The sequence below is a fragment of the Cervus elaphus genome, chromosome X, assembly GCF_910594005.1.
Source record: "Cervus elaphus chromosome X, mCerEla1.1, whole genome shotgun sequence".
NCBI lineage: Eukaryota > Metazoa > Chordata > Mammalia > Artiodactyla > Cervidae > Cervus > Cervus elaphus.
This window is the reverse complement of record NC_057848.1, coordinates 153,731,782-153,757,570: the sequence shown is the minus strand read 5'-3', so window position 1 is coordinate 153,757,570 and position 25,789 is coordinate 153,731,782. Positions and strand designations below refer to the sequence as shown.

The following is a 25,789-nucleotide window of genomic DNA, read 5'->3' as shown; positions in this document are numbered from 1 at the left end:
AATTCATTCACTCTTTGTTGTTGTTCAGTCGTTCAGTCGTGTCCGACTCTTTGTGACCCCATGAACTGCAGCACGCCAGGCTTCCCTGTCCATCACCAACTCCCGGAGCTTGCTCAAAGTCATGTCCATTGAGTCAGTAATGCCATCCAACCATCTCATCCTCTGTCATCCCCTTCTCCTCCTGTCTTCAATCTTTCCCAGCATCCAGGTCTTTTCTAACTGAGTCAGCTCTTCGCATCAGGTGGCCAAAGTATTAGAGTTTCAGCTTCAGCATTAGTCCTTCCAATGAATATTCAGGATTGATTTCCTTTAGGACTGACTCTTATCAGGAAATTATTTATTCATATATTAAGATCTTATACAAATAAAAGAGATGTAATTCCTATTTCTTAGCATTTTAGAAGTGGGAATCAGTTGAAGTAAATTTTGCTTCTAGTATTTCAGTATTTTAAAGACAAAGAGTGTGAAAGCACTATCAATTCAAACCTAACCAGTTGACATTGCATTTTTTCACATTCATATAATTTTCAGAAGAAAGAGGGACACAGTAAGAAACAAGCTGATTATCAGAGATTTCATCTAAGAGCAACATTTGAGGTATATCTTTGGCTCAGTGCACATACTGAGCTCAATTTCTGGGATTTTCTACATATATCATTCTGAGGAGTGATCCCTGATGTTTGGAATGATGACCTAAGGCTCTGTAAGATTTCTCATCAAAACAATCTTTAAAATGTTTACCATTTTTTTTGGTTACAAAGGCAGAAATGTAAATATATACCTCAAAGAACAATTTTCTATCATGTTGCTGCAAAGGGAAAAAATAGATCTTTCTACTTTGTGCTTTAAATTGTAGTTTCTGAAGGATTCAAGGAAATTGGAGTTTTCATTTGAACATTTTGGCTGAACTAAGTTATTAAACTACCTAATTTTATTTCATTATAGACACTGTGTCCCCAAATTACTTTATTCATGTAACTCAGCTCTGCCAATAGGCATTTTATTGCTGTTCTCTCAAATTTTCTGTTTTTTGTTATAAGGTAAACCCCATTAAAGAAAATTATTCTGATACTTGTTAAAATTTTATAGAGGATTTTATTCAGGACTATTGCAAAGGGTGTCAAGATTTTCAAAGTAAGAGAGAGAAAGATCAGACTCAACTCTGAATATAGCTGAGACAGCTGGGAATTTATGGCCAAAGAGTAGGTTGAAGGAGTCAGTGAATGGAAAATTACTAAGAGGAAACATTCAAAGGTCAAGGGACATTTTTTCTTCTTCTGTTTTTCGGTTGTGCCATGTATCATGTGGGATCTTAGTTCCTCAACCAGGGATTGAACCCATGTTCCCTGCAGTGGAAGTGTGGTGTTCTAACCATTGGACTGCCAGGGAAGTCCTGGTCAGGGGACTTTTGCTGAAGGCAGGCTAGGTGCTCAGATATCAAGAGTGGAGGGGATTCTCTCTCAACTGGCTCATCAGGATTCTTGGTAAAACTGGGCTGTGCAGGCCAGGCAAGGACAGGATGGAACCATTGTTGAGACCTAGTCAAGAAGAGGGTGTAGAGGAACCTGGCTAAAATTTGGTCAAGGAGAGAGACTTTGTCAACAGTGAAATAAAAGATAAAGTAACTGGTCTCTTCTTGTATGTTGACAGTCTGTATACAGAGGGCTAATTTAGTTAAAGAAGAACACATCTTTTATTATACTTTCAATTGAGACTTTATTAGATGCATAATTAAAACTTTACTTACTGTGTCAAACAATTCACTGATTCCTCCTGTATTCTAGTAGCTTATTCCTTTTTCTCTTTAAGGTAAGGACATCATTCATGTCCCCAAGTAATGCCATAGATGACCTACAGTATCTTCCAATTTTCTGAGTGCTCTGCATGAGCAATTCTGGTAGTAACTCTTTTCCCAAGAACAGGTTTCCCCTCCCTCCCCATACTGCTGCAGCTGGTCCTGAAGACTTAAGTACCCACATGGGTCCAATCGCAGTGGTAGAGTTTGAACTTGCAACCTCCATATACTAGGAATTCACCTCATTAGTTAGCCAATATAATTGAATTGATGAACTGCCATTAATATTCAAGTTCTCTAATTCCCCTGCTCACTGTTTTTCTCAGTGGTTGAGTAAATGAGATGTAACTCTAACGTTAGTGGCGGAAGTCACATGAAAGTCAATGTCATGCACTATAGCAATGCCCTTATACCGAGGGATTCTTCATTCCTTACAGGTGCTGCTCCTCAAAAGAGTTGATCTCAGTATAGCCACTGTACTGATAGAGATCAAGCTCCCTTCAACACAGCTCATGCAAAGAAAGGATATTCTATCTGGCTATCAAGTGTCCCTGTTTCTTTTTGCCTAGTCAATGGTATCAGCTATAATATCGGCCAGTTTCTCTGGGTCTTTGCAGAATTAAGTTTTGCAGTTTCTCTGGGTCTGTCTGAATTAAGGCACACCAAAGTGATTTGAGTTTTAAAGGACTTCTAAATATAGTTACAAAACATTGACCTTATAAAGAAGTTACATCTGGTTTTCTGAAAACTGGCATATATATAAATCTCATAGCCCAGTTCTACTCTTATCATTTTGGGCAAATTAACCTCTTCGTTTCTCTGTTTTCCTGTTTATGAATGGTACCCAAGCTTTGCTGCTATAGCAATGCTCTGTAACACTCAACCGCCAAACGTCAGTGGCCTAATGTTGATGCATCTGGAGTTAGCTGGTGATCCCCCAGGCAGCTCTGCTTATTTTGGCTTGGTTTGTCAAATGTCTGGGGGCCAGCTGGTCGAGGCTGGCTTCGGCAGAGGTGATCAGGATGACTTGGTTCTACTCCAAGTATTTTCCTTCTGTCACCCAGCCAGCCTGGGCATGCTGTCCTAGTGATGGCAGAGGTGCAAGTGAGAAAGCAGAGACCACGAGGCTTCCTGAGGCCCAGGCTCAGGACTGGCATAATGTCCTGTCTGCATTCTGTTCACCTAGGCCAGCCACGAGGCCAGTCCAGTTTGGCAGAATGGGGTGATGGAATGCATTTTTCGTGAAAGGTCCCATAGCAAAAGGCATGGATAGAAGCCTGGAGGTATAGAGTTAAAAGCCATCGTTGCAGTGAATCAGACATAGGGATACAAACAGTACCTACCTCGCTGGTTTGTGATGAGGATTGAGTGAGATAATCCACATAGAAGGCTTAGCATGATGCCTAGTGCATAGCGAGTGCCCAGTGAATGTCAGCTGTTATCACTGTGCGTCATGCCTGAGGGTAATCATGAAGAGCAAATGCATGCCATCAAGGAACTATGGCAACCCTCCTGCACTGACAGCTCTTCTTCCTAATTTCTCTTCAACAGAGTGAGTGTGAGTGAGGTACCTGGGGCTTTTGCTCTACCTAATTCTCCATACATGCCCGGCGTAGTAGCTTTCAGTTGGGTTAAAGATCCTTTTAAGGCCTGTGCCCTGGCCACATTCCAGAACCTGCCCTACCATTTAATGCTAAATCTGGCTCCTAGGAGAGTCTCATGCAACTGCTCAAGGAGCCAAATGTAATTTCTATAGCAGATCCAGGTTTCACAACTCTCTGCGGGCTAAATCTTAAAACAACAAATGTCATCAGACCCCAATCATGACAACTCTTTTTAAGCAAGCTTGGTAAAATGACATCCAGCAAAACAAGTAATTTAGAAAGCTCATTGGGAATTCTTTGGAAATAAGTGTGGACACTGCTCTTGCCCTTGTCCTCGAGTGTGCTGCCACGGTAATGACACATTTGGCCCACCTTGCTTGTTTGTTGATTCTGTCTCTGGATAACATTGGACACTATTGTCTTTGCCACTTATGATTGGCCACAGTCTCATCAAGCAGATCTGATCAGACCTGTGGGCTGCAAAGACCCTGTACTAGAAATTCATTCACTCAAAGAAAGCATTAGGCCCTCCAACAGAGCTGGGTTTTGGAAGTGACCTGGCAGAATTCCTTGCTGGAGGAAGTTTACCCACAGCCAAAGGCTAGACTGTTGTGAGACTGGTGACTTCTAAATAGTATTCTGGTTTCTGATCTGTTCTCTCAAAGAGTAGTAAAGTGGAAAACAGGAAAAGATGAGTTAGAAAATTAGAACACAAGTCTATTTATAGTCAGTAAATATGATCCTAGCCTTATGCTTTTTGATGAGAACATGCTGAACTGTTGCACCACCAGACTAACATGCTTTATAGTATAATGGGGCCTAAATAACTTGGTATTTTTTTCTTTCACTACCATTTTGAATAGCTCTACCAAGTTTGTTAATCCTGACAAACTGATATGATTTGTTTTATTAGCTTGCTTGGCTGCCAGAAACAGTGTCTTCTAACTATCTAGCCGTAGTTTTTTTTGCTTTACCGCTTCTCACTTAATATAGGTCTCTTCTTTACTTTTTATTTTAATGCCATTATTGTACTTTTATCAGGAGCAAATTCAAAATTGTTTTCATAAGTATAGTATGAATAATGAGTCAGTGGATAGTTAACATTTATTAGTGTATTGATTTATTTAATGTCTGTGTTTCTTTCTAGTGAAGTGACGGTTGTCAGAAAGAAACGTTTTAGGAACTTCCCTTACATTACAGCCTATTTTTTCTGTGTTAACCACATGAATTATTGACAATAATTTTTGTTCTTCGCATTCACTAGTCAAGTGGTTGCAACTTAAGGAACCATGTCCTGCTCTAGACCAATGGGGAAACTGGAGACTTTTTGATCTTATGTTTTATTAAGGTATTACTTATAATTTCTGAATATATGAAAAATGAAAATCTCAACATTATGCTTTTGTTTTAAGAATTGCATTGAAATTGCATTATTTTAGGATTAGTGAATACAGTCAACCTTGAAGATTCTCTTCTTTAAGAACTCTATCAGCCTATAGCTGTTTGTATCAGATATATAATATATATGTATGTAAACATATATATATATAACCATTCTTAGCCATCTGTTCTATACCACATTGGCATCATCAACCTCAGAATGGACTGGACTAACTGAGTCATTTGAGTCCTACTAAAGTTTATATTTCAAATAACTGCTGGAATAACTATTACACATTAGCATGTATAAAAGATATTTGATTAAATTTCACTTCTTTGCTAGATACCCACTGGAGGTTTTAAAAACGTAAATCAACTTCTATTTATTGAACATTTGCTTTATGTATCTAATGAGATGTGAAATTATATCGTGAGAAATCATATCATGTAAGATATGAAATCATAAAACTAAGAAGTTTAAATTTGCAGAACACTGTAGGGGAAGAAAAGAATTTTTTCCCTTTATCCTCCTAGGTTCTTGGCCAAGACCCCTCTGTAATAAAAAGACAGATTAACAAGAGAAAAACAGAAGTTTAACAGCATGTATCCCTTCTGTTTGGAGCTTCCCTGGTAGCTCAGCAGTAAAGGATCCCCCTGTAATGCAGGAGATGCAGGTTTGACCCCTGGGTTGGGAAAATACCCTGGAGGAGGGCATGGAACCCACTATAGTATTCTTGTCTGGGAGCTCCCATGGACAGAGGGGCCTGGTGGGCTACAGTCCATGGGGTCGCAGAGAGTCACACACGACTTAGTGACAGACTTGAGACCTTTCAGACTTGGATGCCTCCCGCATGTATGAGCAAGACGCGGGAAAACCGAGTAGCTCCCTCTGCTGTATGCTTCATTAGTATTACTTCATTAGTGTATTACTTCATTACTTCATTACTTCATTAGTGTCCACCTCTGTGCGGCCTTATGGACTGTAGCCCGCCAGGCTCTCTGTCCGTGGGATTCTCCAGGCAAGAATACTTGAGTGGGTTGCCATGCCCTGCCCAGGGGGGTCTTCCCCAGACAGGAATCGGACCCACGTCTCCTGCACCTCCTGCCTACAGTGGCCCAATTCATCACCTTAAATACCATTTCCAGCTAAGTCAAAAGATGTTTTGTAGGGGAGGGAAGCCAGTTATGGGAGATTACTAGGCAGAGCACGGTAAAAAAGGGTAAGGTTGTTATACAGGTTTTTGCTTCTCCATTGGTAAGACTTTCTAGAGATTTCAACATGACATCTTCCTTGTACAGAGAGAGAGACACCCTTTCAAATGCAGATTTCTCTTATAAATGTAAATATCCCTTACAAAAGGGTAACTTCTCTGTTTTTTCTCATCTGCTATTTCTTAAAAATAGTTAGCCTAAAATGTAAAATAATCCTCATGCCAAAGAGGTAAGTTTTGGGGTGGGAAATTCTGCTCCTCTTCCACACTTTTTCGTTGGCTTACATATCCATGGTCTCAATTGATCTAAATCATGATTCTTGTTTTCAAAGCTTATGGATTTGTTGAGGAAATCAAATAAATATAGGCTGTTAAACCCACAACTACATTGTTCTGATTATAAACCTAATAGGAACTCAGAGAAGGATCTGAAAGTGTGGGTTTAAATGTTTGGGATTCATTGGTATGAGGTGGGATCTGTGTTGGCCGTGTAGGATGTCTTTGTCACCACAGACAAAGTCTTGAAGGAAACTACAACTGACAGTGGGCTGACTGACCTCTTCTGTTACTGAGCTGAACTCCATGTGCGATCAAGTCAATCTCCAGACACTGAGTTGTGGTGAAGGGAAGTATAGCATTATTTGCAAAGCCAAGCAAGGGGAATGGGCAGCTAATAGTCAGAAGACCTGAACTCCTTGATGGCTTTCGGGCAAGGGTTTTTAAATGCAACATTAGGGGTGAGGATTGCAAGGCGCAAGGTCAGCTTGCAGACATTCTTCTGATTGGTTGTTGGTGAGGTGGCAAGGTGATGTTTTGAGAGTCTTAAGCATCAGTCTTCTGGTTCCTGCCAGTCTGGGGGTTACATGCTTGTGTTTGGCACTTGCCATCTGGTGGGTCCTGTTTCTGTAAACCAGCTCAAAGATATGCACCAGATTGTTATCTATATCCCTTGAGGAGAAACTAGGAGTCTAATTCAGTTTTATGGCTAAACTGTTGTATAAGTGATCATTACTTTTTGCTTGATTGCTTTGCCTTTGTTTCTGCATTCTCTCACTTCTCTTATTATTTAACTGATCAAATCTGCTACTCAGGAAAGGTTGGCAAGACTGAAGTTTTTTTTTTCCAAATAAGAAGTAGGGGACACAGAGGGATCTGTCACCAGGAAGGCCCTGCAGAGTCTTGCTTGATTTCACCTCTTCTCAAAGCAGTGTTAGCATATAGTTGCAGCATGTGGGATCTTTTGTTGTGGTCAATGGACCCTCTCCTTGTGGCTCAGTAGTTGTGGCACATGGGCTCCAGATCACAGGGGCTCAGTAGTTGTAGTGTGTGAGCTTAGTTGCTCTGTGGCATGTGGGATCTTAGTTCCCATGTGGGATCTTAGTTCCCTGCCCAGGGATTGAATCCATGTCCCCTGCATTATAAGGCAGATTCTCAGCCACTGGACCACCAGGGAAATCCCTGAGACAATTTTAATGCACTAAGATAGGAGAATCTCATTTTCAAAAACCTTTGCTGGCAGGGTAACAGGTGTATGTATATGCATATGGGACGCCCCCGTGTCTGGTGTCTGACGTAGAACACTACGGGAAAAATCTTGGAGTGTACAGAATGAGAAGGGGATCCCACTTTTAAATAACATTGTTTGAGGGAAAGAACTAAAAACTGCTTGGTATACTGACCAAATAAGCTGTATTTTCTCAGTGTGGGTCCATAAAATCTGAAATAAGTAGATGCTTAACAAAATGCTGCTTTCCCGGGAGGGCTCTTATGCTGAATGTAGCCAATTTTAACATGGTAACATTTAATTTTTATATGTTATATTTTGATTTTTAACTCTAAATAATATTTTCTATGGATATGTTCACCTTATGACTTCTACTTTAAGTGATTCCTATTAATGTTATATGCTGGCTGGTTGGGGCATTAGGTCAAGGTTTGGTGAAGAAATACTATTCCTGTCTTTTTTTCCCTTATTTAAAAATTACATCAGGCTTTTGCTGCCTCAGGGAACATGACTTGACTGAAGGCAATGTTATTATGTGATGCTGTAGAGTAGTCTAAAGTTAAAAATCAAAAGTGTTCAGTGATTTATCTTCCTAGTTCCAGCATACTAAAATCATTATTTTTCTTATTTGCATTGATGTGCCAACCAATGACATTAATAACCTTCAAAGATTTCCCTTGTTCTTAAAGTCTGCTGGGGCAGTTCAGCACCATTTCTTAGAAAACACTGTACAATACATCTGTAGAGTGTGCAAAAAGAAAGAATTGCAAACCTATGATGAGACATCTCAAGACTAGGACAGAGAACAACTGAGGCTTACAGGGAAAGACAAGAGGAAATTGATTACAGTTTCTCTCGGTATCCACGGGGATTAGTTCCAGGACTCCTGGCAGATACCAAAATCTGTGATGCTCAAGTCCCTTACAGAAAATGGTGTAGTATCTGCATATAACCTATGCATACCCTCCCAGATACTTTAAATCATCTCTAGGTTGCTTATAATACCTAGTACAATATAAATGCTATATAAATAGTTGTTGGTAGGCTGCAGATTCAAGTTTTGCTTCTTGGAACTTTGTGGAATTTTTTTTTTCCCAAATATTTTCAATCTGAGCTTGGTTGAATCCATGGATGCAGAACTTGCAGATATAGAGGGCCGACTGTACTTGGGTTTTTACATCTGTAAGAGGACCACAGAAAGACTGAGTCATCAAAGCATGGCTTTAGGGAAGACAGAGGTGGTAAGGGGAGTGGAGGGATACGAGAAGGAAAGGAAGAGGAAGAAGGAAGATGCGTAGGTGTCAACTACTTGTCATTCTTCATCCCAGCAATACCTGATATCTTTTTACCACTTTATTTCCATTTGGGATGCCAATCAGCAAGGTACAGAGCTTTGAAAACCTATGCAAAATTCTTAAAACGTTAATGAGTATGAAACCCATGGTTAACACCCAGGAATGGCCAGGGAGGGTCCTAAGAAACCAAGGTGGTTAAAGAGAAGTATTTGGAAGCACTCAGCATATTTTAATAATTTGTACATGTTTCATAAAAATGCTCCAAGAAGAAGACAGGCAAAATGACTTTAAGATTCACCAAGGAAATCCCCAATGGAAATCCCCTAATTCAATTACATACATATATATATATGTATATATGTGTGTGTGTGTGTGTGTGTGTGTGTGTGTGTGTGTGTATATATATATATATATATATATATATATATATATATGGAGAAGGCAATGGCACCCCACTCTAGTACTCTTGCCTGGAAAATCCCATGGACGGAGGAGCCTGGTAGGCTGCAGTCCATGGGGTGGCAAAGAGTCAGACATGCCTGAGCGACTTCACTTTCACTTTTCACTTTTATGCATTGGAGAAGGAAATGGCAACCCACTCCAGTGTGCTTGCCTGGAGAATCCCAGGGATGGGGTCGCACAGAGTCGGACACGACTGAAGTGACTTAGCAGTAGCATGCCAAGATGTCTTGACCTGGATCATGATTGTTTTGTTTTATTTGATTAACTAATTTTCAACTGTAATGGAAGCGGATTAGCTTTTGCACTCCTTACTCCAAATAAGGATATACTCAGCTTTTAATTCTTTAGGAGCTTTCTACTATGGCTGCATATTGGATAGCGTATTGAGAGGAAATCTTTCATTGCCCTCTTGTCCTTGTCTGTGAATATCCCTCTTCCTACCAGTGTGTTCATGCTGCCAGGATGCATATAGCCCTGTGTGAAAAAAAGCAAACTTTTTAGAGAACTTCCCTTTTTGCAGAAGATCTTGTTCCTATTTCATGGAGAAAAGACATGCCATTCTACTAGGACTCTTGACCTTCCATCATCTCATCTATACATTCTTCTGCATTCCTGTCTATCATTTTATCCTTCTTGCCTCTCAAAATCCTGTCTCATGTCTAAGGTGAATCCTTCCATATATTCTCCAGATCCCATCCCTTTTTGCCTTCTCAGAGACCATACATGTCATTTTTTCTCTCCCATATTTTCAACCTTTTCCTCTTCACTGAATCCTTTCCACTGTGTGTGTATGTGTGTATTTTGAATTTTTTAAAGGACTTAGTTTTTTAGAGCAGTTTTAAGTTTATAGCCTGGGGAGGAAATTTTTCCCCCCTCTATCCTTCTAGGTTCTTGGCTGAGACCTCCCTATCATAAAAAGACAGACTAATAGGAGAAAAATGGAAGTTTGATAACCTGTATATCTCCTGCATACATGAAAGAGAGCCAGGGAAACTGAGTAACTCTCCAAAATGGCCCAAACCATCACCTTAAATATGATTTCTAGCTGAAGACTAAAGAAGATGTTTGGGAGTGGGGTAGAGGGTGGGGGACAGTTAAGGACATTTATTGGGAAAAGCACAGTAAACAAAGGTATGGTTGTTATGCAGGCTTAATAACTTCATGTCTTCTCCATTGATATGAGTTTCTAGAGATTTAGTCAATTTGCTCTTCCTGATTAAAGGCGTGTGTGTGGTGTGTGTTAGTCTCTCAGTCGTGTCTGACTCTTTGCGACCCCATGGACTGAAGCCCACCAGGCTTCTCTGTGCGTGAGATTTTCCAGACAAAGATACTGGAGTGGGTTGCCATTTCCTTCTCCAGGGGATCTTCCCGATCCAGGGATCGAACCCGGGTCTCCTGCACTGCAGGCAGATTCTTTACCAACCGAGCTATAAGGGAAGCCCTAAGGGAGACACCCTTACAAATGCCAGTAGCCCTTATAAATGCAAATGTTTCTTCCTAGAGGGTAACCTCTTATTTTTTGCAGCTTATTTTGTGTGTGGTTTCTTAAAAGTAATCAATTCAAGATAATCCTTAAGCCAAAGAGACATATTTTGGGATGGCATAGTCTCTCCATCAACAATGAAATTGAGAGGAAGGTGTAGAGATTTTGCTGAACGGTGATTTCCTTGGTTCTTGCCCTTCTCAAGGGAGAACTTTCAGTCAAGAGGCATTGAGTAGTTTTAAGTAGTAAGAGTGTTATTAGGCAGACACTTATCCATAAGCACTGAAGCAAAACCTATGGGGGGCAGGGCAAAAACTGCAACGCTAATTTGTTAGGAATATGACATAATGAGCCCTGGGTTACTGTGAGTCACCTTTTAGGTCTTGGCACACCTGCACCAACCTCTGCTGGCGGTTTTGTCTTGCTTGGTGCTGATATGGCTGGAAACCTAGTGATGGTCCTTGGCCTCAAAAGGGAGGCTCTCTGAACGTGCTCTGACCACCAGTGTTCAGGTGGTGGAGGGAAAGATGAACCATCCAGGATGGGGTGGGACCTGCTCATGTCTGACCAGCTACCAAACTCTCCTGCCTCCCTTCACATGCAGTTTCTGCCATTAACATCACTCAGTTTTTCCTAAACCAAAGGTGAACTTACACTGACACATCACCCAAGGTGTATAGTTTACCTTAGAGTTCACTCTTGGTGTTAAACATTCTGTGGGTTTGAACAAATGTATTTTGACATGAGTCTATCATTCTAATACCATATTGTTTTTTCACTGCCCTAAAAATTCTCTGTTCTCTGCCTCTCTATCTCTCCCTATACCTACCCTGCAACCACTGATCTTTTTTTTTTTGCCTCCATAGTTTTGCCTTTTCTGGAATGTGATATCATTGAAATCATATAGTATGTAGCTTTTTCAGATTGGTTTCTTTCACTTAGTAATATGCATTTAAGGTTCACTTAGTAATATGTACTTAGGGTTCCTCCATGCCTTCTCATGGATTGATAGCTCATTTCTTTTTAGCAATGAAAAATGTTCCATATTCTAGATGTAGCACAGTTTGTTTATCCAGTCACCTACTGAAGGACACCGTGTTGTTGTTGTTTAGTTGCTAAGTCATGTCTGACTCTTGGCAACCCAAAGAACTGCAGCACACCAGGCTTCCCTGTCCTTCACTATCTCCTGGAGTTTGCTCAAACTCATGTCCACTGAGTCAGTGATGCTATCTAACCATCTCATACTTTGCTGACCACTTCTCTTCTTGCCCTCAATCTTTCACAGCATCCAGGTGCTTTCCAGTGAGTTGGCTCTTCGCATCAGGTGGCCAAAATATTGGAGCTTCAGGCATCAGTCCTTCCAATGAATATTCAGGGTTGATTTCCTTCAGGCATGACTGGTTTAATCTTGCTGTCCAAGGGACTCTCAAAAGTCTTTTCCAGCACCACAGTTCAAAAGCATCAGTTCTTTAGTGCTCAGCCTTCTTTATGGTCCAACTCTGACATCTGTATATGACTACTGGAAAAACCATAGCTTTGACTAGACAGATCTTTGTTGGCAAAGTGATGTCTCTGCTTTTTAACACACTGTCTAGGTTTGTCATAGCTTTTCTTCCAAGGAGCAAGTGTCTTTTAATTTCATGGCTGCATTCACCATCCATAGTGATTTTAGAGCCCAAGAAAATAAAGTCTGTCACTGTTTCCTTTTAATCCATTTATTTGCCATTAAGTGATGGGACTGGATGCCATGATCTTAGTTTTTTGAATGCTGAGTTTTAGTCCAGCTTTTTCACTCTCCTCTTTCACTTTCATCAGGAGGCTCTTTCATTCCTCTTCGCTTTCTGCCATAAGGGTGGTGTCATCTGCATATCTGAGGTTGTTGATATTTCTCCCAGCAATCATGAGTCCAGCTTGTGCTTCATGCAGCCCGGCATTTCACATGATGTACTCTACATATAAGTTAAATAAGCAGGGTGACAATATACAGCCTTGACCTACTCCTTTCCCAATTTGGAACCAGTCCATTGTTCCATGTCTGGCTCTAACTGTTGCTTCTTGACCTACATATAGGTTTCTCAGGAGATATGTAAGGGGGTCTGGTATTCCCAACTCTAAGAATTTTCCACAAAGTGCTGTGATCCACACAGTCAAAGGCTTTAGTGTAGTCAATGAAACAGAAGTAGATGTTTTTCTGGAATTCCCTTGCTTTTTGATGATCCAACGAATGTTGGCAATTTGATCTCTGGTTTCTCTGCCTTTTCTAAACCCAGCTTGTACATCTGGAAGTTCTCGATTCACTTACTGTTGAAGCCTAGCTTGAAGAATTTTGAGTGGTACCTTGCTAGCATGTGAAATGAGTGCAATTGTGTGGTAGTTTGAACATTCTTTGGCATTGCCTTTCTTTGGGATTGGAATGAAAACTGACCTTTTCCAGTCCTGTGGCCACTACTGAGTTTTCCAAATTTGCTGGCATATATTGAGTGCAGCACTTTCACAGCATCATCTTTTAGGGCTTGAAATAACTCAGTTGGAATTCCATCACCTCCACTAGCTTTGTTCATAGCAATGCTTCCTAAGGCCTACTTGACTTCACATTCCAGGATGTCTGGCTTTAGGTGAGTGATGACACCATCGTGGTTATCTGGGTCATTAAGATCTTTTTTGTATAGTTCTTCTGTGTATTCTTGCCACCTCCTATTAACATCTTCTGCTTCTGTTAGGTCCATACCAATTCTGTCCTTTATTGAGCCCATCTTTGTATGAAATTTTCCCTTAGTATCTCTAATTTTCTTGAAGAGATCTCTAATCTTTCCCATTCTGTTGGTTTCCTCCATTTCTTTGCATTGTTCACTTAAGAAGGCTTTCTTATCTCTCCTTGCTATTCTTTGGAACTCTGCATTCAGATTGGCATCTTTCCTTTTCTCCTTTGCCTTTTACTTCTTTTCTCAGCTATTTGTAAGGCCTCCTCAGACAACCATTTTGCCTTTTTGCATTTCTTTTTCTTGGAGATGATTTTGATCACCACCTCCTGTACAATGTTATGAACCTCCATCCATAGTTCTTCAGGCACTCTATCAGATCTAATTCCTTGAATCTATTTCTCACTTCCACTGTATAATCATAAGGGATTAGGTTATACCTGAATGGCCTAGTGCTTTTCCCTACTTTCTTCAATTTAAGTCTGAATTTTGCAATAAGCAGTTCATTATCTGAGCCACACTCAGCTCCTGGTCTTGGTTTTGCTGACTGTATAGAGCTTCTCCACCTTCGGATGCAAAGAATATAGTCAGTGTGATTTCGGTATTGACCATGTATCTGGTGATGTTCATGTGTAGAGTCTTCTCTTGTGTTGTTGGAAGAGGGTATTTGCTATGACCAGTGCATTCTCTTGGCAAAACTCTATTAGCCTTTGCCCTGCTTGATTTTGTACTCCAAGGCCAAATTTGCCTGTTACTCCAGGTATCTCTTGACTTCCTACTTTTGCATTCCAGTCCCCTATGATGTAAGAGAGAGTAACAGTATAAAATGAAACAAAGTTAAATAATGTGTATACATGGGAATTGAAAGTCACTCAGCGGTGTCCGACTCTTTGCAACCCCATGGACTATATAGTTCATGGAATTCTCTAGGCCAGAATACTGGAGTGGGTAACCTTTCTCTTCTCCAGGGGATCTTCCCAACCCAGGGATCGAACCCAGGTCTCCTGCATCCCAGGCAGATTCTTACTGCTGAGCCACAAGGGAAGCAACATGGGAGAGACCTGGGAAAACTGAGCAACTTGCCAGAATGGCCATAGCCTTACCTTAAATACCATCTTCAGGGACAGACAAGATGTTGGGACTGAGGATTGTAAGTTATGGGACAACACTGGGAAAAGTGCTGTAAAGGAGGGTGATTGTGATGCAGACTTAAGCCGATGACTTCTCCACTGATAAGACCTTCTGGAGATTCAGTCATCCTCATCTGTTAGGTACAGAGAGGGAGACACCCTTACAAATGGAGATTTCCCTTACAAATGAATAGATATTGCTTCAAAAGGGCAACTGCTATTTGGTTTTCAGGTCCCTTCTTCTGTCTTCAGTTCCTCCAAAAATAACCAGCTTAAAACAATTGATATGGGAAAGAGACATATTTTAGGGGGCAAATTTTGCTCCCCTGCAGTGATGTCATAAAGACTTAGGGGTGCTGGTGACTGCAGAGGCAAAAGATCTAGTCTCTGATTTCCTTGTTTCAGCATCCTCCTTCTGTGGTTTTCGGTTTGAAATGGTCCCTGCTGCATGTCTCTTGGTTTTCTTCTACCTTTCTGATGTTTTCCTCTGATTTGTGAGGAACATTTCCTCTGATTTATGAGTTCCTGGCCTCAGTACTGTCTTTACCTCTGAGGTCAGGTCCTGGCTCTGACCCTTCCTAGCTGGAAGAGCTGGGTGGAAGAGATCATGGGCTCTTTTGACTCCTAATTTCCTCATCTGTAGCATAAGCGGCTTCTACACCGGTGAGTCTTCATCCTCACACATTAGAATCACCTGGGTTGGGGGGGGGCGGGTGTTGAACCTCCCAGTGCTCAGGCCTCACCCTGCAACAATGACATCAGCATTGTTTAAATCCCTCCTAGTCCACCTTCCCTCCCCAAGATCCCAGTGTACAGACAACAGTGAGAACCAGTGACTTAATGATTTTAAAGGACCTGTGCGCTTCTGTCATTTCATATCTTCATTGTGCCCCAGTCTCAAGTTGAGATTTCTTTTCTTTTAATGTTTTTACTAAGTTGGGAAGAAATAGCTGTGAAGTACCCCCCTCCATCTGCTGTTTGTTCTTATTTACATATGGTGAAACCCAGCCCATTGATTTCCAGCTCTCGTTCCCTTACAACTGTTATTGAACTGAAAACAGAGCTGAAAACTTATTAAACAGAAAAAAATCATTTTGAGTTCCGTGCTGACAATTCATTATAGAACCAAGGAAACATCTAAACTTCTTTCTAGAATTAATGCTAAAAATGGATTTACAACTCCATAGTCTCAAATGAAAATTTTCATTCTGGTGCCGAACCTAGTATTTTATTCTTTCTTGAGTATCCTATTAGGAAAACTGAAGCATCTTTGTAGGAAAGTGGAATTTCGATTGATTTGTACCCATAGACAGGCAGGGCCTCCCCAGATTGCTCCATGTGGGCCGCTGAAGTTAAATGTTAGCATCTCTCCTCCAGTCTTCTCTGTTGACCCACAAATGCTGGAGGAAAAGCCAGGGCAAACACATCATCGATGTGGGTATGGTAGAACTCTTGGAACACTTTGCAACAGGTCTTTCAGAAGACAGAATTTCTGTAGCAGCCCCCTTTAGACCACCATTTTAGACTTGAAATAACAGAAGACTTTTCAGAGCTGTCAGAGAGGAGAAGGTGAGTAGGAAGAGGACAGAGAACAGCCAAGCATTTGGTTTAACCCCTGGCACTAATGTGGAGAGAACTGAGGTAAGCAGACGTAAGTCTGCTTTATGTTGAGAAATATCCTTTAGTGTGCTGGCTCTCCTGCCTATTTCTCTGTTAACAGTATCTCTTTCAATGGTTCACTCACTTTCTTCTGCAATACCTGTCTAAAATGTGGAGCCCATGCTTGTTCCCCTAAAATTCTTATTAGCTTACTGAAATTAGTTGCATCCTTGATAAGGGTGGACTCCTTTAGTAGCTACAGGTAAGTTATTAATCACAACCTATGGTGAATTCCTCTTCCCATATAATCCTTTTATGACCGGGCCATCACATTGTTCTTAAGAGAAGAAATGGTTAGTTTTCTTCTAGCAGTGGGGGAAAAAGGCATTTCCCTAAAAGAAGAAATTCTGCCAGAGCATGTAGTGAATCTGAAGGGAGCTTCTTTTCCACTGTGTTTAGCATTGGACTATTTATCGTGGCCCAGAAAACCTTGTCTGAAGCTTCTTGGTTTTGACCTGCTTCTTTGGGTATTTTCTTATAGATGGAGGAATTGATTGAGGGTGTTCGATGGGCCTTTATTGACATGCTGGAGAAAGAAAATGAGTGGATGGATGCAGGGACAAAAAGGAAAGCCAAAGAAAAGGTAAGGATTCCTTTGGATAAAAAAAAAATATGACTTTTGGTTTAATGGATTTTCATGCTCCCCATCAACTGTGTGGTGGATTTTTATATTGACTGAGCCATTGACTCTGAATGACCCCAGAGTTGGGTATCTGTTTTGTGATGAATATGGAGATTTTGTTTCCAGGAGGTAAGAGAAAATAAGATCTGACTTACTTGAACTGCATTTTCAAACACCTTGTAATTCAACCTTTCCTTCTCTCCTAATTGCCGGCTGTAAGAGCCACATGGCTTGCTGCCCAGTGAATTTTGCCATTAAACCATCGTTGGCTATGGCAGAATGCAGAGCAGTGGGGAGCCAGGGGGAGCAGCTGGCAGAAGAGCCCTCAAGGCACAAGGAAGAAAAACCCATATTGGCTGTGTGTCCTTCTGCTCCATGCGCCATGTGCTCTTGTGTCCTCAGGCAGATACTTCACTGTAACCAAGCAGATCTACTTCCTGACCCATCATTTTGTGCAAATGATCCCAATAGCATGCTTATAAATGGTAGACCATTGTGTAGGAATACAAACATGTTTCCTAACAGAAGCAGACACTTGCTTGCCCTTGTAAAACTTTCTGGTACCATACAGCAAGATAAAGGAATAAGTGAGAAAAGTAGCAGCAGCCTGGCTGTTTGAAAATAAAGAATGGGGCCCATCTTGAATTCTAGGTATTCTGATGGAGCTGGAGCTCACATGGATAGGAAATGCCTGCAACATTCTTAACAGAGGCTGCTCTTCTGCTTGGAGACTGCACTTAGGAGCATTTCTTCTTTAGGTCCATGGACCAGCTATAACTTTCCAGGCCCCTTCTTAGCAAGGTCTGACGCAGTGGATTGAGGGTGCAGTCTGAACATTTGTGATTGTAACCAGTCTCCCTGGTGATTCTTATCCTTTGGCAGGCCTCAGGAACACTGCTTAGAGTCATACTGATTCATGGTGAGCAAAACATTTTTTTGCATTATGGTCAAGGGACAAAGGGGGAAAGGGTTTTCAGAGTAGGGAAACGACTCTGTATGATACCATAATGGTAGTTACATATCAGTGTACATCTGTCCAAACCACAATGTAAACTGTGAACTCTGGGTGATAACGATGTGTCAATGCAGGTTCATTGATTACGATGGATGTCCTACTCTGGTGGGGGATATTGATAATGGGGGAGGTTGTGCATATGTACTGGCTGGCCGCTATGTAGGAACTCTGTACTTTCTGCTCAATTTTGCTATGACCCTAAAACTATTCCTTGGACTTCAAGAAGATCAAACTAGTCAATCCTAAAGGAAATCAGTCCTGAATATTCATTGGAAGGACTGATGCTGAAGCTGAAGCTCCAATACTTTGGCCACCTGATGCGAAGAACTGACTCCTTGGAAAAGACCCTGATGCTAGAAAAGATTGAAGGCAGCAGGAGAAGGGGATGACAGAGGATGAGATGGTTGAATGGCATCACCGACTCGATGGATATGAGTTTGAGCAAGCTCTGGGAGTTGGTGATGGACAGGGAAGCCTGGCGTGCTGCAGTCCATGGGGTTGCAAAGAGTCGGACACAACTGAGTGACTGAACTGAACTAAAACTACTCTACATAATAAAGTCTATTTAACAAAGAAAGAGGATACCATTCTGGGAATGCTTAGCCTGGTTGAAATGAGAATGTGCCGAGGTTTAGCACAGATATTTTCTAGAGCCTTAATACTCCTAAGATGAATAAATACTGCCATAGATATTTTTGTCAATAGACATGAAAAGCCTGTTTAGTGTTTATAGTGAAGAAAGAACTTGCTGGGGGAGGAAGGGGGCAGTGGTGTTGGAGGAAGACGGAGGGTGAGTTTGATTGTTTTTTCCTGTTTGAGAATCTGTCACATATGTCTGAAGTCAGGTTAGGCACATGCTGATGAAGGCAGGAGGAGCACACGGGCTGGGATGAGAAGCTCTCCAGATGGTTGATGAAACTTTTTGCACCAACATGTCATTGTTGTTTGAAGGCTTCATTTAGTTCCTGGGCTAGCTTATGATATCTGAAACAGAGCATGTCTTACACTGGGCAGTTGAGAGCACAGCAGAGTTGGAGCTCTTGATCCTAGTCTGAACCGTTGTGGACTGAGAGTCACTGGTGTGGAGGGTGGGTTGGAGTGGGGTGTGTGGGTTATGAATGGCTAGATACCAAGGGAATGCTCTGGGGACTGCAGTCAGTTCTTTGAAAAGTATGACTGGTGATTGCCTTATGGGTTGTCTTTGGGGTTGTGTAAGGGAGTGGTTGCCTTATAGTTGGGCCCTCTGGGCAAGTAGTCATGGGTCCTTCTTGAAGGAGGATTATTCTCAGTCCTTCTAATATTAGACACATTCTTGTTCACCTTCTGAGTTGCTCTCCAGTCTTATATTTTATTTCAAGGAGAACCCTCACCTTTTCTTCTGAAAGTACTCTTTGAACACTCTGCTGTCTTTGAGCTGAGTTCAGCCTGGCAGGAACTCACACTAGTTCCTCAACAGGTGCAAATATCAAAGGTAGTTGTCCTGTTGGATGACACCAGGTTCCTGGAGCATATCTTGAATTTCAGAGCTCAGAGCAGTTCCTTTAATTAAAGGCAAGAAAGAAGGAGCATTGTCTAAGAATTTCCAGCAGTTTTCCAAGGCAGGTCTGGCTCTGGACCCCAGAAGATATTTTCTTTTCTAAATTAAGTGAACCTGCAGATCTGGCAATGACCTCTGGGTGGAGCTCGTAGAACTCATAAAGACAACATTTAGGAAGCTGAAGGCTTTTATGCAGCTTTCTGCTTTGGGGTTGTTTTTGAAAAATTATTCTTTTTCTTGTCTTTTTGCTATGCTGTCCTCAATTTGATTGCCTTTTAATAGTCAACAAGAAAGAAGAGGCTCTACCTAATCATGCCTAGAATCTTAGTTGGAAATCTCTGACTATCTTAGGGGCTTTGTCTTTCTGATACTGAGTAGCCCCTGCATTAAGACAGGATTTGCCTGCATCTGAAGTGGAGGTGAATAATTCGCCTGCTCTTCCTGGTATGACTTGGCACTGTTCTTTGGGCATGTGTTGTATGCAGTATATCACCCAGGCGGAAGATTTCTCATCAATAATAGTGCCCACACTGGGCCAATGCTGAGTCACTTGGCAACCCATTGGGAAAGCTGGAAAAATGTTCTGATTTGTGATGGGGAGAAGCTTTTCTTTCCTTCACAATCAGGCTCTGGGCTGCAGCTAATTACAGTGCCTCCTAAGGGATGTTGACCTCAGCATTCCCCAGTGACCTGCCTCCTGAGCGGGGAGGGTCCAGATGCCTAACACCTTGGCTTTTGTGGTGGTTACTCCAGTCTCAGAACAGAAGTGTGGGGCTGTGGCTTTGTGTGCTCTTTGCTAAGGGTGATCACTGTAAAATACAAACAAGGAAACCTCTGCTTCCGTGAATGAAGGATGGGTTTATTATCTCAGTCACCCTGCCTTTCCACTCAGGAGGTCACGAGTGGTTTTGTGTTGTGAAACCAATAGTGTAGGTTTCAAACTGGAAATTTAATCTGGTCAAATAAGTACCAATTTTTGTTTAGGATTCTATGTTCCCTGCAAGCATATGTTCTTATTATAAACAAGCAGCAAAGGACTGGAGGCCTGCTAATTTTTTCCGGCTGTCATAGCTGTTGAATGAGTGTAAGATGAAACAAATTACTTCGGGGGCGTCTTCTAGAAGATTTGCCTTTTCCAGAACAGAGTAGGAGAATCACAAGGTCACCCCACTACATAATGTTTGTGAGGCCTGCAGGAAGGGATGTAGCACTGCCTTTGGCTGCTCTGGAGGTGGGAGCCAGGCTTGTGCAGGTCAGCCCTGTGTCAGAGCAGGAGAAACTTGACTGACCTCCAGCTGGATTCAGTTCTGCAGCCAAAAGCTGGATTCTTTGTAAATATTTGTTTGTGCTCTTTACCCCTGCAACTTTTGCTTGCCAGACCACCACCCTTGGAGAAAAAGACCCTGGGGGAACTCCTAGGACTGCAGCATCCTCAGGAGGCTGTGAGTGGCTTTAATTTTAGCCATAGCAGATACAGAGGGTTCCCAGGAAATCTGTCTCATGGTCCCATCGATATGAGCATGTGACTCCTAGGCACATGCTCTGGGCACGGTGGGAAGAGTTTTCCTACAGACAGCCAAATAGAAGTTGAGCTCACGTCTTTGGCTTTGTCTGTGTTGGGGAAGGAAAATAACCTTTCCTTCCATCCTTCTAAGTTCTCAACTGGGGTCCATATAACAACAACAACAAAATAGATTAACACAAGAAAAACAAACAGAAGTTCACTAACATGTATATCTCATACACATGTGAGAGAAACTCAGAAAAATGAGTAACTCAGAGAAGTGGCTTAGAACTCTGGCTTGTGTGTCACCTAAAACGAAGAACAATACATTTGTAGAGAAATAGGAAGAAAAATAGGTGAAGGACTGGGAAGCGTGGCATATTGCAGTCCATGGGATTGTAAAGTGTTGGACATTACTGAGCAACTGAACAACAAGAGAAGGAAAAAGGGAAAGTAGTTTTAGGCTTCCAAAAGTGGCAGATGGTGGGAATGTAAATACATGCGAAAATTAATGATAGATACAGGCTAGTTAGTAGACTGTTATATGGAGTCTTCTGCTGCTGTCTTCAGGCCTACAGTGTCTCAAGTTGTCTCAGTGATTCCCTCTTGTCCTCCCTGGTAGAGACGGGAGGAAGAACATCTTTAGAAAAGTTATGTCCTTTTAGGCAAATTGGTAGAGGGCAGGAACTTTTCTTATATCTGTTGCTTCTCAATTGCCTAGTTGCCTTCAGCTCAAAATAATTTTTATGTCAAAGAGGCATATGTTGGCGTGTAAATCTGGTTTCCTTTATCTTTAGTCTCTGCCCAGATCTATTTATTGGAATTACCCCAGGTATATCCAGTCTTTTTGGTCTTCCCAGGTGGCTTAGCAATAAAGAATCCGTCTGCTAAACAGGAGACGTGGGTTCGACCCCTGGGTTGGGAAGATCTCCTGGAGAAAGAAATGGCAACCCACTCCAGTATTCTTGCCTGGAGAATCCCCATGGACAGAGGAGCCTAGTGGGATACAGTCCATGGGGTTGCAGAGAGTCAGACATGACTTAGTGACTAAAGAGCAACAACAACAAATAGTCTTTACCACCCATGCGGGTGTCCTGCCCACATCCAAGCCCAGTGATTCCCAGGGTGTGCTTCTAGACCACCAGCAGCAGCCTCACTGAGGACTCATTAGACATGTGGATTTTCAGGACCACCCCAGACCTGGTGAGCTGGGGGAGGGGAACCCTCTGCCCTTGCCATTACCATTTCACTGCTCATCTCTCTGACTGCAGCTGCCAGCATCTGTATTTCCCGGACAGCTTTGTCTTCCCACTGGAGTGTGCTAGGCCGCTCCCACAGAGGGCTCAGTGGACTGGGGAACTGATGATTGATGTGATTGATGGGGGTTGCCACAGCCCCTTCCTCCCTTGAATGTGCTCTGAGCTCGCTCCTGCTGGCTCCGTGAGATAGGCTTAGTGGAGTGTGCGTCTTTCTTCAGGGACTTCACCAGTCCTCTCGTAGTGTTTGGTGTCTCTTTCACGTCCCAGATGAACTGCTTGCAGTTTAGTCCTTGTCTTGGGATCTACACCTGGGGGCTTCCCACCTAGGAGACAGCCTCTGGGGTGTGACTTTTCCCGTCCTCTCTCTCCTTAAGTTGACAGCACATGTCGCTGCATCTGGATGCTAACACTGCTTTAGTACATTCAGTCCTGCAGATGTATCCGGAACCAACAGTGGGCCAGGTACTGGACTCGGAGCTGCAGATTCGGAGATGAGCTGTTGTTTGCACCCTTCTAGGAGAGCACAACAATGATAGGGATTCCGAGACGACGGGGAAAAGTGTTCATGTGATGGAGACACAAAGCGATCCTGCAGGTCTAGAGGAGAAATCTCTGAGCCCACACAGCCTGAGTGAGGGCACTGACATGGGGAGTGCCCATGCTTCCACCTTTGTCCCCTGTCACAGCCCTCGTTCCTGCCACCGGGGAGCATGGCTGCTTTGGCTCTTCTTTCCTTATCAACCTCAACAACTTTGTCTCCAGCTGTCACTTTCCTTTGCTACCTTCACTCCTGCCTCATCTCACATATTGCTTTTAAATTGCTTTGTGGAAGAAAAGGAAGGGAAGGGCTTTGTCAAATTGTCTCCTGCTCTTGCCTGTGACAGATTCAAGCCTGTGTGCGTAGGTGCTTAAGATTGCCATCACGCCGGTTCATGCATCCACTCCGGTGCTCGCCCAGGAACACACAGGGACTGACAAAATGGCAGGTGAACCATCTTTTGGTCTCCCCCCACCTCCCCTGGGTCACGGGCTCACACTGGCTACCACCTTGAGCTTGCTGACGCTCTCTGGCTCTGTGTCTCGCTGACTCTCTCATGTGCACAGGCAGGCCAAGTAGTGGCCTTCCCACTTGTCCCTTCTCTGCCTCACTGGCCCCAACAGAAAGTACAGTACAGAAGCCTTCAGACTCTGGAGAAAGACTGCTGTGGCTCAGAGCCCATGCCTACCACTTATTAGCTGTGGGATGACTTAACCTTTCCAACCCTCAGTTTTCACATCCGTAAAATGGTGAGTTGAGTACCTACCTCAGAGATTTGTCATAAGGAGTTAATATACCTAAAGTAGTTAGAAGAGTGCCTGGAACGTGAAAAAGACTCTCCAAGTGTGCTCAGCTGTGTCTTCCAAACTGCTGTCCTGAGCAGGAGGGGAGACTTTGGCCGCACTGGCTGCTGAGAGGTGGGAAATTGGGTTCTGTGTGTTTGGGCTGTTGTGTTTCCCTCTGAGGGCCCTCCTAACCTTTAGATGCTTTAATGCTTTTTTTTCAGAATGCTGTCCTCTGTAGTCCCTTCAGGGCACTTAATAGTGAGCAGCCCCTCCTGAGAGGGTGATGCTTTTTCTCCGTAGATTTTAGATTTTCTTGTTTTGAACAAGTTCAGTGTTTGTGATACACCTTTTAGATACAAAAGCAAATATTTGGTGTAAGTAGTAGTTTGCTGCAAGGGCTTCCCAGGTGGCTTGGTGGTAAAGAATCCACCTGCCAAGTAGGAGACATGGGTTCGATCCCTGAGTTGGGAAGATTCCCTGGAGAAGGGCATGGCTACCCTCTCCATGGACAGAGGAACCTGGTGGGCTACAGTCCAGCGAGTCACAAAGAGTTAGGCATGACTGAGTGACTAAACAGCAGCAGCAGTAGTTTGCTGCACATGGTTACCAGAGGAATATTATACCTGATACCTTGTTGGAGTGAGGTTACTTTAATTGAGTTTTGGTGTTCTACATAGAGCCTTGTGGAAATGTTGTTTTGGACAGTGTTAGGTGCCATTGGTTCTCATACTTGAGTTGCAGTGGCACCCCCTGGAGGGCTTGTTAAAACCCAGATGGCAAGACTTACCCCCAGAGTTTTCCGTAGTTCTGCCCTGAGTGAGTAATGGGACACTCAGAACCCACCCAGGCCACCCACTCCACTGTTGCTCCAGCTTCTAAAATAGTCCTTCCTGTTATGGATACGAAGGTTCCTTCTTGGGCACTTCCACCCCTAGACTTCACGTCTGTCCCCAGGAGCTCTGCAGAATATACCTTCCACATGAAAGCCCTTCCAGTATTTGAAGATGTTTAAATGTTTTCCTGTATCAGACAGAATGTCTCTCATGTTCCTCATTAAATTAATAAGCCTAATATACCAGGTAGATGTTGTAAATGCTTCACAAATATTAACTACATCAAAACCATGATGCCTGTATGAGATTGCTCAGATTGTTTCATTTTACAGGTGAGAAAACTGTGGCACAGAGAAGGCAAGCAAGCTTGCTCAAGGTCACACAGCCAGTAGGTGGAAGAGCTGGAGCTCAATCCCTGGCAGTCTGGTTTCAGAGTCTGAGCTTTTATCCACAGGGCCAGTGGGTCTCTAAGTATGGTCCCCAGGCCAGCAGCATGGACATCACTTAGAAACTAGCTGAAAATGCAGATTCTTGGCCCCACCCCAGATCTATAGAATCAGAAACTCTGGGAGGAGACCTAAGAACCTGTGTTTTAGTAAGCCCTCTGGGTGATTCCGAAGCTGCTGGAAGTGTGGGACTCACTGCTCTCTGCTGTGGTTCTGATGCCTCATCCTGCTGGCTGTGCTCCAGCTTTTCAACATCTTTTTTGAAAGCTCAAGTTCAAAGCTGAACACAATATTCTAGATATGGTCCAACTCGCACGGCACAATGGGAATATTATTACTGCCTCTGTTTTGCATACAAATTATATTGGAAATCGGAAGTTTATATTATGGCTATCTTTTCCCCTCAGTCATGTCACTGTTGGCTCATAACGAATTTACAGTCAGTTAATTTCTAGGTCTTTTTTTTTTTTTAATCCCACAAGAAGTGTTGTTAAGCCCTGTTGCTCCCGTCATAAGCTTGGCATTTTGTTTAAACCCTCATCCCAGAACTTTACATTAATTTATATTAAAAATCCATTTAGCTTTGGTCATGGCTCTGGTTTTTAAAAAGTGTATGTTTCTGAATCTCCTGTATGTTTATTATTTTTGCTGCAAAAATCTATGCTTGTTAACGAAAATCTTGAAGGTAGAGTATAACAGTAGAAAGAAAATCATTGCTAGTGCCATCACATGAACATAACCACTGCTAACATTTTGGTATATCACTTTGTATTTTTTCCCTATGCATAGATTTGAAAAATGCTGTATATATAAATTTGATTCTTTCTTTTTTCTCTCTTATATTTTAAGCATTTCTTTTGTTACTGGATAGTCTTTATAAAAGAATTTTCACTGTTATTGCATAGTCTTCCAGTGGTTATATAGGAGATCACTTAAATATTTCTCCATAGTTGGGTATTTAGGTTGTGCTATTATTGATATTACTATGATAAACATCTTGTATATAATGCTTTCCCCCCAAATTTAGG

General features: G+C 42.4%; 1 protein-coding gene across 2 annotated transcripts in view; it reads left to right on the top strand.

Annotated features, from left to right (window-relative positions):
- Nucleotides 1-25,789, top strand: part of PHEX (phosphate regulating endopeptidase homolog X-linked) — a 197,236-nt gene that overhangs the window by 76,286 nt on the left and 95,161 nt on the right. For both annotated transcript variants that reach the window (XM_043897176.1, XM_043897175.1), the window contains exon 13: nucleotides 16,704-16,805. In XM_043897176.1, coding sequence (XP_043753111.1) covers nucleotides 16,704-16,805 — 102 coding nt within the window. The remainder of the gene's footprint in view (nucleotides 1-16,703; nucleotides 16,806-25,789) is intronic.